This window comes from Somniosus microcephalus, chromosome 17 (genome assembly GCF_052327205.1).
Source record: "Somniosus microcephalus isolate GS21.2 chromosome 17, FLI_Smic_1.0, whole genome shotgun sequence".
In the NCBI taxonomy this organism is placed as follows: Eukaryota; Metazoa; Chordata; class Chondrichthyes; order Squaliformes; family Somniosidae; genus Somniosus; species Somniosus microcephalus.
Genome location: NC_141003.1, coordinates 5,997,005 through 6,009,744, shown reverse-complemented (window position 1 = coordinate 6,009,744; position 12,740 = coordinate 5,997,005). Strand labels below are relative to the sequence as shown.

Sequence of the window (12,740 nt, the reverse complement as noted above, 5' to 3'; positions counted from 1 at the left end):
AATGACATCGATTTTACAGCACAGAAACAGGCCATTCGGTCCATCTGGTCCATGCCGGAGTTTATACTCCACATATGAGGCTCCTCCCAGCCTACTTCATCCAACACTATCAGCATAACCATCTATTCATAGAATCACAGAATCACAGAAACCCCACAGTGCAGATAGAGGCCATTTCGGCCCATCGAGCCTGCACCGACACATATCCCACCCGATCCCCGTAACCCCCACACCAACCAATCCTAGAATAGCACAGCGCAGAAGGAGGCCATTCGGCCCATCGAGTCTGCGCCGGCTCTCTTGAAGCGCAATCCAGTCAGTCCCGCTCTTCCCCATATCCCTGCAATTTGTCCTCCTTCAAATATTTATCCAATTCCCTTTTGAAGGCAAATATTGAATCTGTATCCACCAGCCCATCAGGCAGCGCATTCCAGATCCTCACCACTCGCTGCGTAAAAATGTTTATCCTCATGTCGCCTCTGATTCTTTTGCCAATCACCTTCAATCTGTGTCCTCTGGTTCGCGACCCTTCAGCCATTGGAAACAGTTTCTCCTTATTTACTCTAACTAAACCCTTCATGATTTTAATGACCTCTATCAAATCTCCTCTTAGCCTTCTCTGCTCTAAGGAGAACAATCCCAGCTTCTCCAGTCTATTCACATAACTGAAGTCCCTCATCCCTGGAACCATTCTTGTAAATCTTTTCTGCACCCTTTCTAAAGCCTTCACATCCTTCCTAAAGTGCGGTGCCCAGAATTGGACCCAATACTCCAGTTGAGGCCGAAACAGTGTTTTATAAAGGTTCATTATAATTTCCTTGCTTTTGTACTCTATGCCCCTATTTATGAAGCCCAGGATCCCATTTGCTTTTTTAACCGCTTTCTCAACCTGCCCTGCCACTTTCAATGATTTGTGCACATACACCCCCAGGTCTCTCTGTTCATGCACCCCCTTTAGGATTGTACCCTTTAATTTATATTGCCTCTCCACGTTCTTCCTGCCAAAGTGCCACGTCTACCCTATCAAACCATTTCAGAATTTTAAAGACCTCTATTAGGTCACCCCTCAGCCTTCTATTTTCTCAAGAAAAAAAGCCCCAGCCTGTCCTGATAGGTATATCCTCTCAGTTCTGCTATCATCTTTGTCAATCTTTTTTTCACCTTCTCCAGTGCCTTGATATCCTTTTTATAATAAGGAGACCAGAACTGTGCACAATGTGTTCTCTCAAAGTTCTATACAAGTTTAACATAGTAAAATGTCCCACAGTGCAACTTCCCAATGTAAAGATATTTTGGAGCATTACCTTTGTGTCCTTGAGGGAAGAATCTATCGCCGAAAGGTTAAAGGCCAGACTTGGACAGCTGTCCATTCGTTCTGCCATGGTAATCCAGTGGGCTGTGTGATTTGAGTTTCCACATTCATTTTCAAACGAGCACCTTTAAAGATGGGCATTTTTTACAAATAGTGTTGAGTGGAGTTATATACTGCTACCATTCTTAGCTTAAAGTCTTACTGTAATGTCCAAAACTAAATCAATGAGGAATATTGGGTAAATTCTTAATGTACAAAAAGGTAGACAAGTGAATTTAACATTTCTGTCGAGAAGCTGTTGTACATTATTTGTATTTTAACATGTGGCACATCGCAGATGGGTTTACTCCTCCAGATATAACTGAGCTTTGGAGGTCAACACCAAGGTTACTCTCTGAGTTTGACATCTGTGTGTCACCTCAGGCTTTGTGTTTGCAATATGCTGTAAAACTGCCCTTAGAGCTGGTTTATTAGGCAGTGAGAGTCCAATGTTTTGGAACACAGCCAAAGTGGACAATGGGAGCCCACGAGGAAGCAGAAAATGTTTAAAGCATTGGCCTAGAAATTAGTCTGAGCCCGTTTACAGGCCCAGGCTCGCGCTGTGCTACCAGCGCACCCGAATCGAGAGGCTGGAGGGTCGATGGAAATTGGTCCTCGGGCCTTATCAACGTACTTGGTTCGAGCTGTCCTCGCTGGTCGCACCTCCACAGACAGCTGGCCCGAGGTATAACCCGGGAGAGGGTGTTGGAACGGACTATGACAGGGGGCGATCACTCCTGTAGAGGTGGACGAGCACGCCTGCTCCTCCTGGCTCCACAGACAGCTGGCCCAAGATATGACCCGGGAAAGGGTGTTGGAGCGGACTATGACAGGGGGCGATCACTCCTGTAGAGGTGGACGAGCACGCTTGCTCCTCCTGGCTCCACAGACAGCTGGCCCGAGATATGACCCGGGAAAGGGTGTTGGAGCGGACTATGACAGGGGGCGATCACTCCTGTAGAGGCGGACGAGCACGCCTGCTCCTCCTGGATCCACAGGAAGGGGTTAAAATAAAAATGATATTGTTGTAAAAACCCAACTGGGTGAGGCATGTCCCTGAAGGAGGGAGCCTGCTGTCCTTACCCAGTCTGGGCTACACGCCTCCAGTCCTACACTATGCCGTTGACTATGGATGGCCTCACAAGCCAGCACGTTGTACAAACCTTCCCCATTCAGGATGGACAATAAAGACAGCCTTGTTCACATCCCAAGAATGAAACGATTTTTAAACAAAGTAAAACAGAAGAGAGAAAGAAAATTGGATGTGAAGTGCTAAAAATAAACTTTAAATAAAAATGAGAGAAATTAAAATTACTTCTAGCATTTGGGTAGCTTTTTATTGAATAATATGTTTCAGCAAAAACTAAATACTGAAGAAATAATAGTCCTATTTTTTTTGAAGCAGACAAGTGTTCGAAATGGTTTGAACGAATTGGAAATGCTGTTGAATACAAATAATTTGCTATATGGATAAATGGAAGGAATGAGAAAGATTTGCTCAGGTGGCAGAAACAGCACGATGCAGAAAAAAAGCTGCGGTGAAATCCAGTCCAAAGAGGATGGACCTTTTGGGCCAAATAGACTACTTCAGTTCCCAAAGGCTCTGTTCTTATTTTGTTACAAATTGGAGCGACACCAGTGATGCACAGAGGCAGCATTACAGAAATCACAGAAGAAATCACAGAAACCTCACAGTACAGATAGAGGCCATTTCGGCCCATCAAGCCTGCACCGACACATATCCCTCCCAATCCCCGTAACCCCTACACCAACACATATCCCACCCTATCCCCATAACCCCACGTATTTAATCCCCCTAACACTAAGGGTCAATTTTTGTAAGAGTCGGACAGTTTTATTGGTAACCAGCTATGTCGCATAAACAGACCTTTTCTGGAGAGTGCACCAACCACAGTATGGATCCTGTGCGGACAAGCAGCCGGTGCACGAACTGTACTGGGCACAGGAAGCCACCTTCAACCTTCTCACCTACAGACACAAGAAGAAGACAACTTCAGGATACACCTCACTCACTCAAAGATTCCACTCACCTGCACGTGTCACATAATTCAGCCATGTCGCAGATGTTGACGGACAGGAAATGTAGGGTAATGGGTGTTTCTTGGATTGGACAAGGGTTGGAAGTGGTGTTCCGCATGAGTTAACGCTCGATCTGTTTTTGCCCTCGGTCTATATATAGATGGTTTGGTTGACAAAGGATTGGGGTTAATGGGCATTACTTAGGTTGGAGAAGGGTTGGGATGGCGTAACCCAGGGGGGTCATTGTTGGATCTTGCTGTGTACCAAGATCATTTGGAGTTAGGCATGGGGAGCACAATCTCTAAATGTACTGATGACACAACTTTGGCAAACAGTGAGGTGAACGCTGAATGACTTCAGGAAGACAGAAAGGTTCACAAAATAGGAGGACAGATGCCAGATGCAACTTAACGTGGAGAATTGCGAGAAAATACATTTTGGGATGCAAAAATAAGGAATGGGAAGATACAATCAATGGAAAGACACTGAAATTTGATTAAATTAATTCTCGGCATGTGGGCGCCGCTGGCAAGGCCGGCATTTATTGCCCATCCCTAATTGCCCTTGAGAAGTTGATGGTGAGCCGCCTTCTTGAACCGCTGCAGTCCGTGTGGTGAAGGTACTCCCCCAGTGCTGTTAGGGAGGGAGTTCCAGGATTTTGACCCAGCGACGATGAAGCAACAGCGATATACTTCTAAGTCATAGGCCTCTTTCTGTAGTGTATGGCTCTATTGTAATAGTCCATGGTTGTAGATTCGGAGGCAACTTCTGCCACTTAAATTCACAATAAATAACACCTCGCATATGCAGTGGGCACATGCTGCACACACCAAGCACATATCTACAACTGAAACTATTGCAGATGGAGTCTGGAGCTGAGCTGTCGCTGGCACATCAGGGCTATAATTATAATAGCACAGAGAATAGCCCACACTCATGCTACATGCCAGCAAACTTGCAAGTTTAAGTGTGTTTTTGCTAAAGCTGGTGATGTGAGCTGTTGTTATCAACACTTGTGTGGTTTGCACTCTTATCTCCTCATCTTGAATATTGTACAAGATATTAGGACAGAGCGAGAGAGGAGCGAGATCTAGAGAGCAGGAGAGTGAGCGCGAGTTTTAATGATACAGTCTGGTAATTTCTGAGAAGTGATATTAATAGAAGATAGGGTTACTCGTGTGTTTCCAGAGCATATATGGACATAAGAACATAAGGATTAGGAGCAGGAGTAGGCCATTCGACCCCTTGAGCCTGCTCTGCCATTCAATATGATCATGGCTGATCATCGACCATAGCTCCACTTTCCTGCTCCACATCCCTCGATTCCCCCTAGAGTCCAAAAATTCTATCGATCTCAGCCTTGAATCTACCCAATGATTCAGCCTCCACAGCCCTCTGGGGCAGAGAATGCCAACGATTCACAACCCTCTGAGTGAAGAAATTCTTGCTCCATCTCAGTCTTAAATGGCCGACCCCTTATCCTGAGACTATGCCCCCTAGTTCTAGACTCTCCAGCCAGGGGAAACAACCTCTCAGTATCGACCCTGTCAATCCCCTGAGAATTTTGTATGGACAGCAACTGATTCCAAGACAGAGGTACAAACAGTAGAAAAAACACATGCAAAAGATGCTGGTATGTCGATTTGAAAATACAGTAGAATGCAGATTGAGTGAAGATATTAAGAAGGGGAAATAGTAACTGAGATCTAGAGAGGACGTTAGAATATAGACACTAAAAAAGCAAAATTCTGTGGGTGCTGGAAATCTGAAATAAGGGAAGATCTGTGATAGGGTGGAAGAGAGGGGTGATTAAATGACAAAAAGGAGGATGGGGCGAGGCAAAAGTGGGTGGTAATGGGACAAGTAAAGAAACAAAAGATGGGACTAGAGGAGGTGTAAATGGCAACAGCAGAATCATTATCAACATCTGCTGACCAAAAAAATGGGAGCAATGGTTATTCCGGAAGGCTGTAAAGTGCCTGATTGAAAGATGGTGCTGTTTCTCGAGCTTCCGTTGAGCTTCATTGAAATAGTGTAGGAGGCCGAGGTCAGAGAGGTCAGAGTGGGAGTGGGATGGAGAATTAAAATGGGAAGCGACCGGAAGCTCAGGATCACACTTGTGGACTTAACAAAGGTGTCCAGCAAAGCGGACACCCAATCTGTGATTGGCCTCCCCAATGTCGAGGGGACTGCACCGTGAGCAGCGAATACAGTATATTAAATTGCAAGAAGTACAAATTAATCGCTCTTTCACCTGGAAGGAATGTTTGATCCATTATTCCATCACCCACCACACCTGCTCCACTTCCCACAGCACCTTCCCGTGCAAGTTGAGAGATGAAACACCAACCATTTCACCTCCTCCCTTTCCACCGTCCAGGGCCCCAAACACTCCTTGTTGCTACTTTTAGCGATATATGTATCTTTATTGTCAGATTTCATTTAGTTTCTTCCCTTCCAAAGAAGAAGTGGCCTCCTTATTCATCCTACCAAAATGAACAACCTGACACTCAAGCCTCAACACTCACACTCAACCACCTCAAGCTAGTATCAGTAATGGTGACCATGAAACTATCAGATTGTCCGCTACGAAAAGCAATAATATGAATATGAATCAACCTAGGCACCAGATTCGGACACGCCAACGGCACAACCAGCCCAGTGGACCCTGTAAAGTGCTCCTGACTAACATCTGGGGAACTGTGCCAAAATTGGGAGAGCTGTCCCACAGACTAGTCAGGCAACAGCCCGACATAGTCATCCTCACAGAATCATACCTTTCAGCCAATGTCCCAAACTCCTCCATCACCATCCCTGGGTATGTCCTGTCCCACCGGCAGGACAGACCCACCAGGGGTGGTGGCACAGTGGTATACAGTCGGGAGGGAGTGGCCCAGGGAGTCCTCACCATTGACTCCGGAAGTCTCATGGCTTCAGGTCAAACATGGGCAAGGAAACCTCCTGCTGATTACCATCTACCGCCCTCCCTCAGCTGATGAATCAGTACTCCGCCATGTTGAACACCACTTGGAAGAAGCACTGAGAGTAGTAAGGGAACAGAATGTACTCTGGGTGGGGAACTTCAATGTCCATCACCAAGAGTGGCTCGGTAGCACCACTACTGACCAAGCTAGTTGAGTCCTGAAGGACATAACTGCCAGTCTGGGCCTGCGACAGGCGGTGAGAGATCCTGCACAAGAGAAAAATCTACTTGACCTCATCTTCACCCGGGTTCGAATCCGGCCTCGGGCGACTGTCTGTGTGGAGTTTGCACATTCTCCCCGTGTTTGCGTGGGTTTTCTCCGGGTGCTCCGGTTTCCTCCCACAGTCCAAAGATGTGCGGGTTAGGTTGATTGGCTATGATAAATTGACCCTTAGTGTTAGGGGGATTAAATACGTGGGGTTACAGGGATAGGGTGGGATATGTGTTGGAGTAGGGGTTACGGGGATCGGGTGGGATATGTGTCGGTGCAGACTCGATGGGCCGAAATGGCCTCTATCTGCACTGTGGGGTTTCTGTGATTCTGTGATTCACCAATCTACTTGTGGCAGATGCATCTGTCCATGACCGTATTGGCAGCAGTGACCACAGCACAGTCATTGTGGAGACGAAGTCCTGTCTTCACACTGAGGACACCCTCCATCGTGTTGTGTGGCACTACCACCATGCTAAATGGGATAGATTCAGAAGAGATCTAGCAGCTCAAAACTGGGCATCCATCAGGCGCTGTGGGCCATCAGCAGCAGCAGAATTGTATTCCACCACAATCTGTAACCTCATGGCCTGGCATATCCCTCACTCTACCATTACCATCAAGCCAGGGGACCAACCCTGGTTCAATAAGGAGTGTAGAAGAGCATGCCAGGAGCAGCACCAGGCGTACCTAAAAATGAGGTGCCAACCTGGGGAAGCTGTAACAGGACTACATGCATGCTAAAAAGCGGAAGCAGCATGCTATAGACAGAGCTAACCGATCCCACAATCAACGGATCAGATCAAAGCTTTGCAGTCCTGTCACATCCAGTAGTGAATGGTGGTGGACCATTTAACAGCTAACGGGAGGAGGAGGCTCCATGAATATCCCCATCCTCAATGATGGTGGAGCCCAGCACGTGAGTGCAAAAGACAAGGTTGAAGCATTTGCAACCACCTACAGCCAGAAGCGCCGAGTGGATGATCCATCTGGAGGTCCCCAAAATTACAGAAGTAATTCTTCAGCCAATTTGATTCACTCCATGTGATATCAAGAAACGGCTGAGCACACTGGATACAGCAAAGGCTATGGGCCCCGTCAACATCCCGGCTGTAGTTGCTGAAGACTTGTGCTCCAGAACTAGCCGCACCTCTAGCCAAGCTGTTCCAGTACAGCTACAACACTGGCATCTACCAGACAGTGTGGAAAACTGCCCAGGTTATGTCCTGTCCACAAAAAGCAGGACAAATCTAATCCGGCCAATTAACCCCCCATCAGTCTACTCTCAATCATCAGCAATCAGGATTCCGCCAGGACCACTCAGCTCCAGACCTCATTACAGCCTTGGTCCAAACATGCACAAAGGAGCTAAATTCCAGAGGTGAGGTGAGGGTGACTGCCCTTGACATCAAGGCAGCATTTGACCGAGTGTGGCATCAAGGAACCCTAGTAAAACTGAAGTCAATGGGAATCAGGGGGAAAACTCTCCACTTGCTGGAGTAATACCCAGCACAAAGGAAGATGGTTGTGGTGTTTGGAGGTCAATCATCTCAGCCCCAAGACATCGCTGCAGGAGTTCCTCAGGGCAGTGTCCTAGGCCCAACCATCTTCAGCTGCTTCATCAACGACCTTCCCTCAATCCTAAGGTCTGAAGTGGGGATGTTCGCTGATGATTGCACACTGTTCAGTCCATTCGCAATTCCTCAGATAAGGAAGCAGTCCATGCCCGAATGCAACAAGACCCGGACGACATTCAGGCTTGGGTTGGTAATTGGAACATAACATTCACGCCACACTATCTCCAACAAGGGAGAGTCGAACCACCTCTCCTTGACTTTCAACAGCATTGCCATCATCGCATCCCCACCATCAACATTCTGGGCGTCACCATTGGCCAGAAACTTAACTGGTCCAGCCACATTAATACTGTGGCTACCAGAGCAGGTCAGAGGCTGGATATTTTGCAGCGAGTGACTCACTTACTGATTCTCCAAAGCCTTTCCACCATCTACAAGGCACAAGTAAGGAGTGTGATGGAATACTCTCCACTTGCCTGGATGAGTGCAGCTCCAACAACACTCAAGAAGCTCGACACCATCCAGGACAAAGCAGCCCACTTGATTGGCACCCCATCCACCACCTTAAACATTCACTCCCTCCACCACCGGCGTACCATGGCCGCAGTGTGTACCACCTACAAGATACACTGCAGCAACTCACCAAGGCTTCTTTGGCAGCACCTCCCAAACCCGAGACCTCCAGCACCCAGAAGGACAAGGATAGCTGGCGCATGGGAACACCACCACCCCCAAGTTCCCCTCCAAGTCACGCACCATCCTGACTTGGAAATATATCGCCGATCCTTCATCGTCGCTGGGTCAAAATCCTGGAACTCCCTCCCTAACAGCACTGTGGGAGCGCCTTCACCACACGGACTGCAGCGGTTCAAGAAAGCGGCTCACCACCACCTTCTCAAGGGCAATTAGGGATGGGCAATAAATGCTGGCCTTGCCAGCGACACCCACATCCCAGGAACGAAGAAAAATCACTTCGATCTATGGAATTCAATTTGCCATTTACCCTCCCACCCTGCAAATTGTTTAAATCCTCCTGTAGTTTGGTACAGTCCTCCTCATTATTAGCTACAGCCCCGCCATGGGATGAACTCACAAATTGCATGTTCACATGCTCAAGAATATATAAGAATGTCATTGAAACTTTGTCTGTGTGCACAAAGTCGACCTCGTCACTTGCAGTGGAGTCATTGCTAATTATTTGCAGCAAGGCTGTATCAGAAAATATTTCACACTTCTGTATTCTTTGTTTGAAGTCAAAATGTCAGCAATATTTGTGCCTTGCCTCAATTGCACAGTTCTATATTTACAGAGTGGAGTATCCAAGTGGAGTGAGTCAGAGATCGAACTGCAACCTTTGTATAAGGCACACTTCCCTGTAACATGCTGGCAGGGGATTTCCACTCCTGTACTTGCTGACCTGTCAGTTTCTGCTGATTAAAATTAGAGAAGGGAACTCATTGGCTACGGAGCTCACAAGCGGTAACCAACTCGCTACTTAATGGCTCCAAATAGAGTATTATATTTTACCGCTTTTATTTATGTATTCTCAGGAGGTGGGCGTGTTGGCAAGGCCGGCATTTATTGCCCATCAATCGCCGTCGTGAGAATTGGGCGGTGGGCCCTTGAGAAGGGGGCGGTGGGCCATTGAGAAGGGGGCAGTGGGCCATTGAGAAGGGGGCGGTGGGCCCTTGAGAAGGGGGCGGTGGGCCCTTGAGAAGGGGGCGGTGGGCCCTTGAGAAGGGGGCAGTGGGCCCTTGAGAAGGGGGCGGTGGGCCTTGAGAAGGGGGCGGTGGGCCACCTTCTCCTTCAACCGCTGCAGTCCGTGTGCTGAAGGTACTCCCACAATGCTGTTAAACATAGAAGATAGGAGCAGGAGTAGGCCATTCGGCCCCTCGAGCCTGCTCCGCCATTTAATGAGATCATGGCTGATCATCCAAATTCAGTACCCTGTCCCTGCTTTCTCCCCATACCCATTGATCCCTTTAGCCTTAAGAAATATATCCAACTCCTTCTTGAATATATTTAATGAATTGGCCTCAACTGCCTTCTGTGGTAGAGAATTCCACAGGTTCACCACTCTCTGGGTGAAGAAATTCCTCTTCATCTCTGTCCTAAATGGCTTACCCCTTATCCTTAGCCTGTGACCCCTGGTTCTGGACTCTGGACTCCTCCACCATCGGGAACATCCTTCCTGCATCTAGTCTGTTTAGTCCTGTTAGAATTTTACAAGTTTCAATGAGATCCCCTCTCATTCTTCTAAACTCTAGCGAGTATAAGCCCAATCGACCCAATCTCTCCTCATACATCATTCCTGCCATCCCAGGTATCAGCCTGGTGAATCTTCACTGAACTCCTTCCATGGCAAGAACATCCTTCCTCAGATAAGGCAACCAAAACTGCACACAATACTCAAGGTGTGGTCTCACCAAGGCCCTGTACAACTGCAGCAAGACATCCTTGCTCCTGTACTCGAATCGTCTCACTATGAAGGCCAACATACCATTTGCCTTCTTAAACTGTACAAAGAAATCATCAGCTTACCGCCTTCTCAGATGTCAGGTACAAGTGACTGGAGTCCAACGGGTCAAACACTACTTTGTGATGAATCGGGGTTTCTTCTTTCAGTTCAAACAGAACTATTGGGCGAATTAATTTCATATTTCTATCCATAACCAGCTGCAAAAAATAACAAAGTTAATAAATCTGCCACTAGAGCAACATGAATATTATCCCCTGGCCGATATTTATCCCTCAAATATAATCACTGAAACCGATGATCTGGTCATTATCTCACTGTCTGTTTGTGGGAGCTTGCTGTGCGCAAATTGGCTGCGCGTTTCCTTTCATTACACAGTGACCACACTTCAAAAGGCTGTTCCACACTTTGGGAAGTCCTGAGTGGGGATAGGGGCGATAGAAATGCAAGACTTTTGTTCTTTGCTTATTGTTTGTCTGGTTTAAGTGAAGTAAAATGCATAAAGTTGCAGAGCGGGGAGAGTGGGGGGGGGGCGGATCCAGAGACGGTCAGGTCTAGTAACACCGAGGGTCATTGTCAAATAGATTGCAGGATTAAAACTGTGTCAAACACCAACTAGTAATTTGCAGCATCTTCTGGGACTGTTGTTGTAAATGAACTGACTGCTGCCCTGTTGTCCACTAGCCCAGTTTACACAAGATTATTGGCATCAATTAACAGCCAATAGTAAAACGGGCTTCTCACACATGACATCTATTCAACCAATCGCATGTGGTGTTTCACTGAGGTACGCTTTCTGGAGGGTTTGTTATGTTTTAGAGAGAGGGCAGAGAGAGAGAGGAGAGAGGGTGGAGAGAGAGAGAGAGAGAGAGCGGAGAGAGAGAGAGAGAGCGGAGAGAGAGAGAGAGAGAGAGCGGAGAGAGAGAGAGAGGAGAGAGAGAGAGAGAGCGGAGAGAGAGAGGAGAGAGAGAGAGAGCGGAGAGAGAGAGAGAGAGAGCGGAGAGGAGAGAGAGAGAGAGAGAGAGCGGAGAGAGAGAGAGAGGGCGGAGAGAGAGAGAGAGTGGAGAGAGAGAGAGAGAGAGCGGAGAGAGAGAGAGAGAGAGGAGAGAGAGAGAGAGCGGAGAGAGAGAGAGAGAGGGCGGAGAGAGAGAGAGAGAGAGTGGAGAGAGAGAGAGAGAGAGCGGAGAGAGAGGAGAGAGAGAGAGAGCGGTAGAGAGAGAGAGAGAGGAGAGAGAGAGAGCGGAGAGGAGAGAGAGAGAGGGCGGAGAGAGAGAGAGAGAGCGGAAGAGAGAGAGAGAGAGAGCGGAGAGAGAGAGAGAGAGGAGAGAGAGAGAGCGGAGAGCGAGAGGGCGGAGAGAGAGAGAGAGAGCAGAGGGAGAGAGAGAGAGAGAGAGGGCGGAGAGGGAGGACGGAGAGAGAGATTGAGAGAGGAGAGAGAGAGAGAGGGCGGAGGGAGAGAGAGAGAGGGCAAAGAGAGAGGGCGGAGAGAGAGAGTGGGCGGAGAGAGAGAGAGGGCAGAGAGAGAGAGGGTGGAGAGAGGGCGGAGAGAGAGAGGGCGGAGAGAGAGAGGGTGGAGAGAGAGAGAGGGCGGAGAGAGAGAGAGAGGGCAAAGAGAGAGAGGGACAGGGCAAAGATGGAGAGAGGGTGGCGAGAGGAGAGAGGACAGAGGAGAGAGAGAGGGCGGACACAGAGAGAGAAAGAGACAGAGATGCACTTCCTCACAGCTTGTGGAAAATATCAGGGCATCTGGGAGAATTTCTACCAAAATTCTCACAAATATGCCCTGAATTCAGAAATTTGAATGATGACCAAAAACTCCCATACCTACTAGGGGAAGAGATAAACTGTGTAACACTAGCGGCACACTATGTTACAGCTTGCCATAAACAGAGGGACAACCAGTAAACCTAAGAAAAGAGTATATATAAATTATACGAATGTATATTTATATACTCAGGGATATATCTGTTTATACACTGTATGAATAGATCTGCGTTTATGTGCTTCAACCATAAATGTATTTTGATGCTTTGGCAACATAAGATGTAACTTATCATGCCAATAAAGCGATTTGAATTGTGAATTGTGAATTGTGTGTGGGG

General features: G+C 47.7%; 1 protein-coding gene across 2 annotated transcripts in view; it reads right to left on the bottom strand.

The window, feature by feature from the left end:
* Window positions 1–12,740, bottom strand: part of LOC147105468 (plexin-D1-like) — a 149,129-nt gene that overhangs the window by 66,607 nt on the left and 69,782 nt on the right. For both annotated transcript variants that reach the window (XM_086009838.1, XM_086009839.1), the window contains exons 3-5: window positions 10,704–10,838; window positions 3,240–3,340; window positions 1,305–1,437 (exon numbers count right to left, since the gene is read on the bottom strand). In XM_086009838.1, coding sequence (XP_085865964.1) covers window positions 1,305–1,437; window positions 3,240–3,340; window positions 10,704–10,838 — 369 coding nt within the window. The remainder of the gene's footprint in view (window positions 1–1,304; window positions 1,438–3,239; window positions 3,341–10,703; window positions 10,839–12,740) is intronic.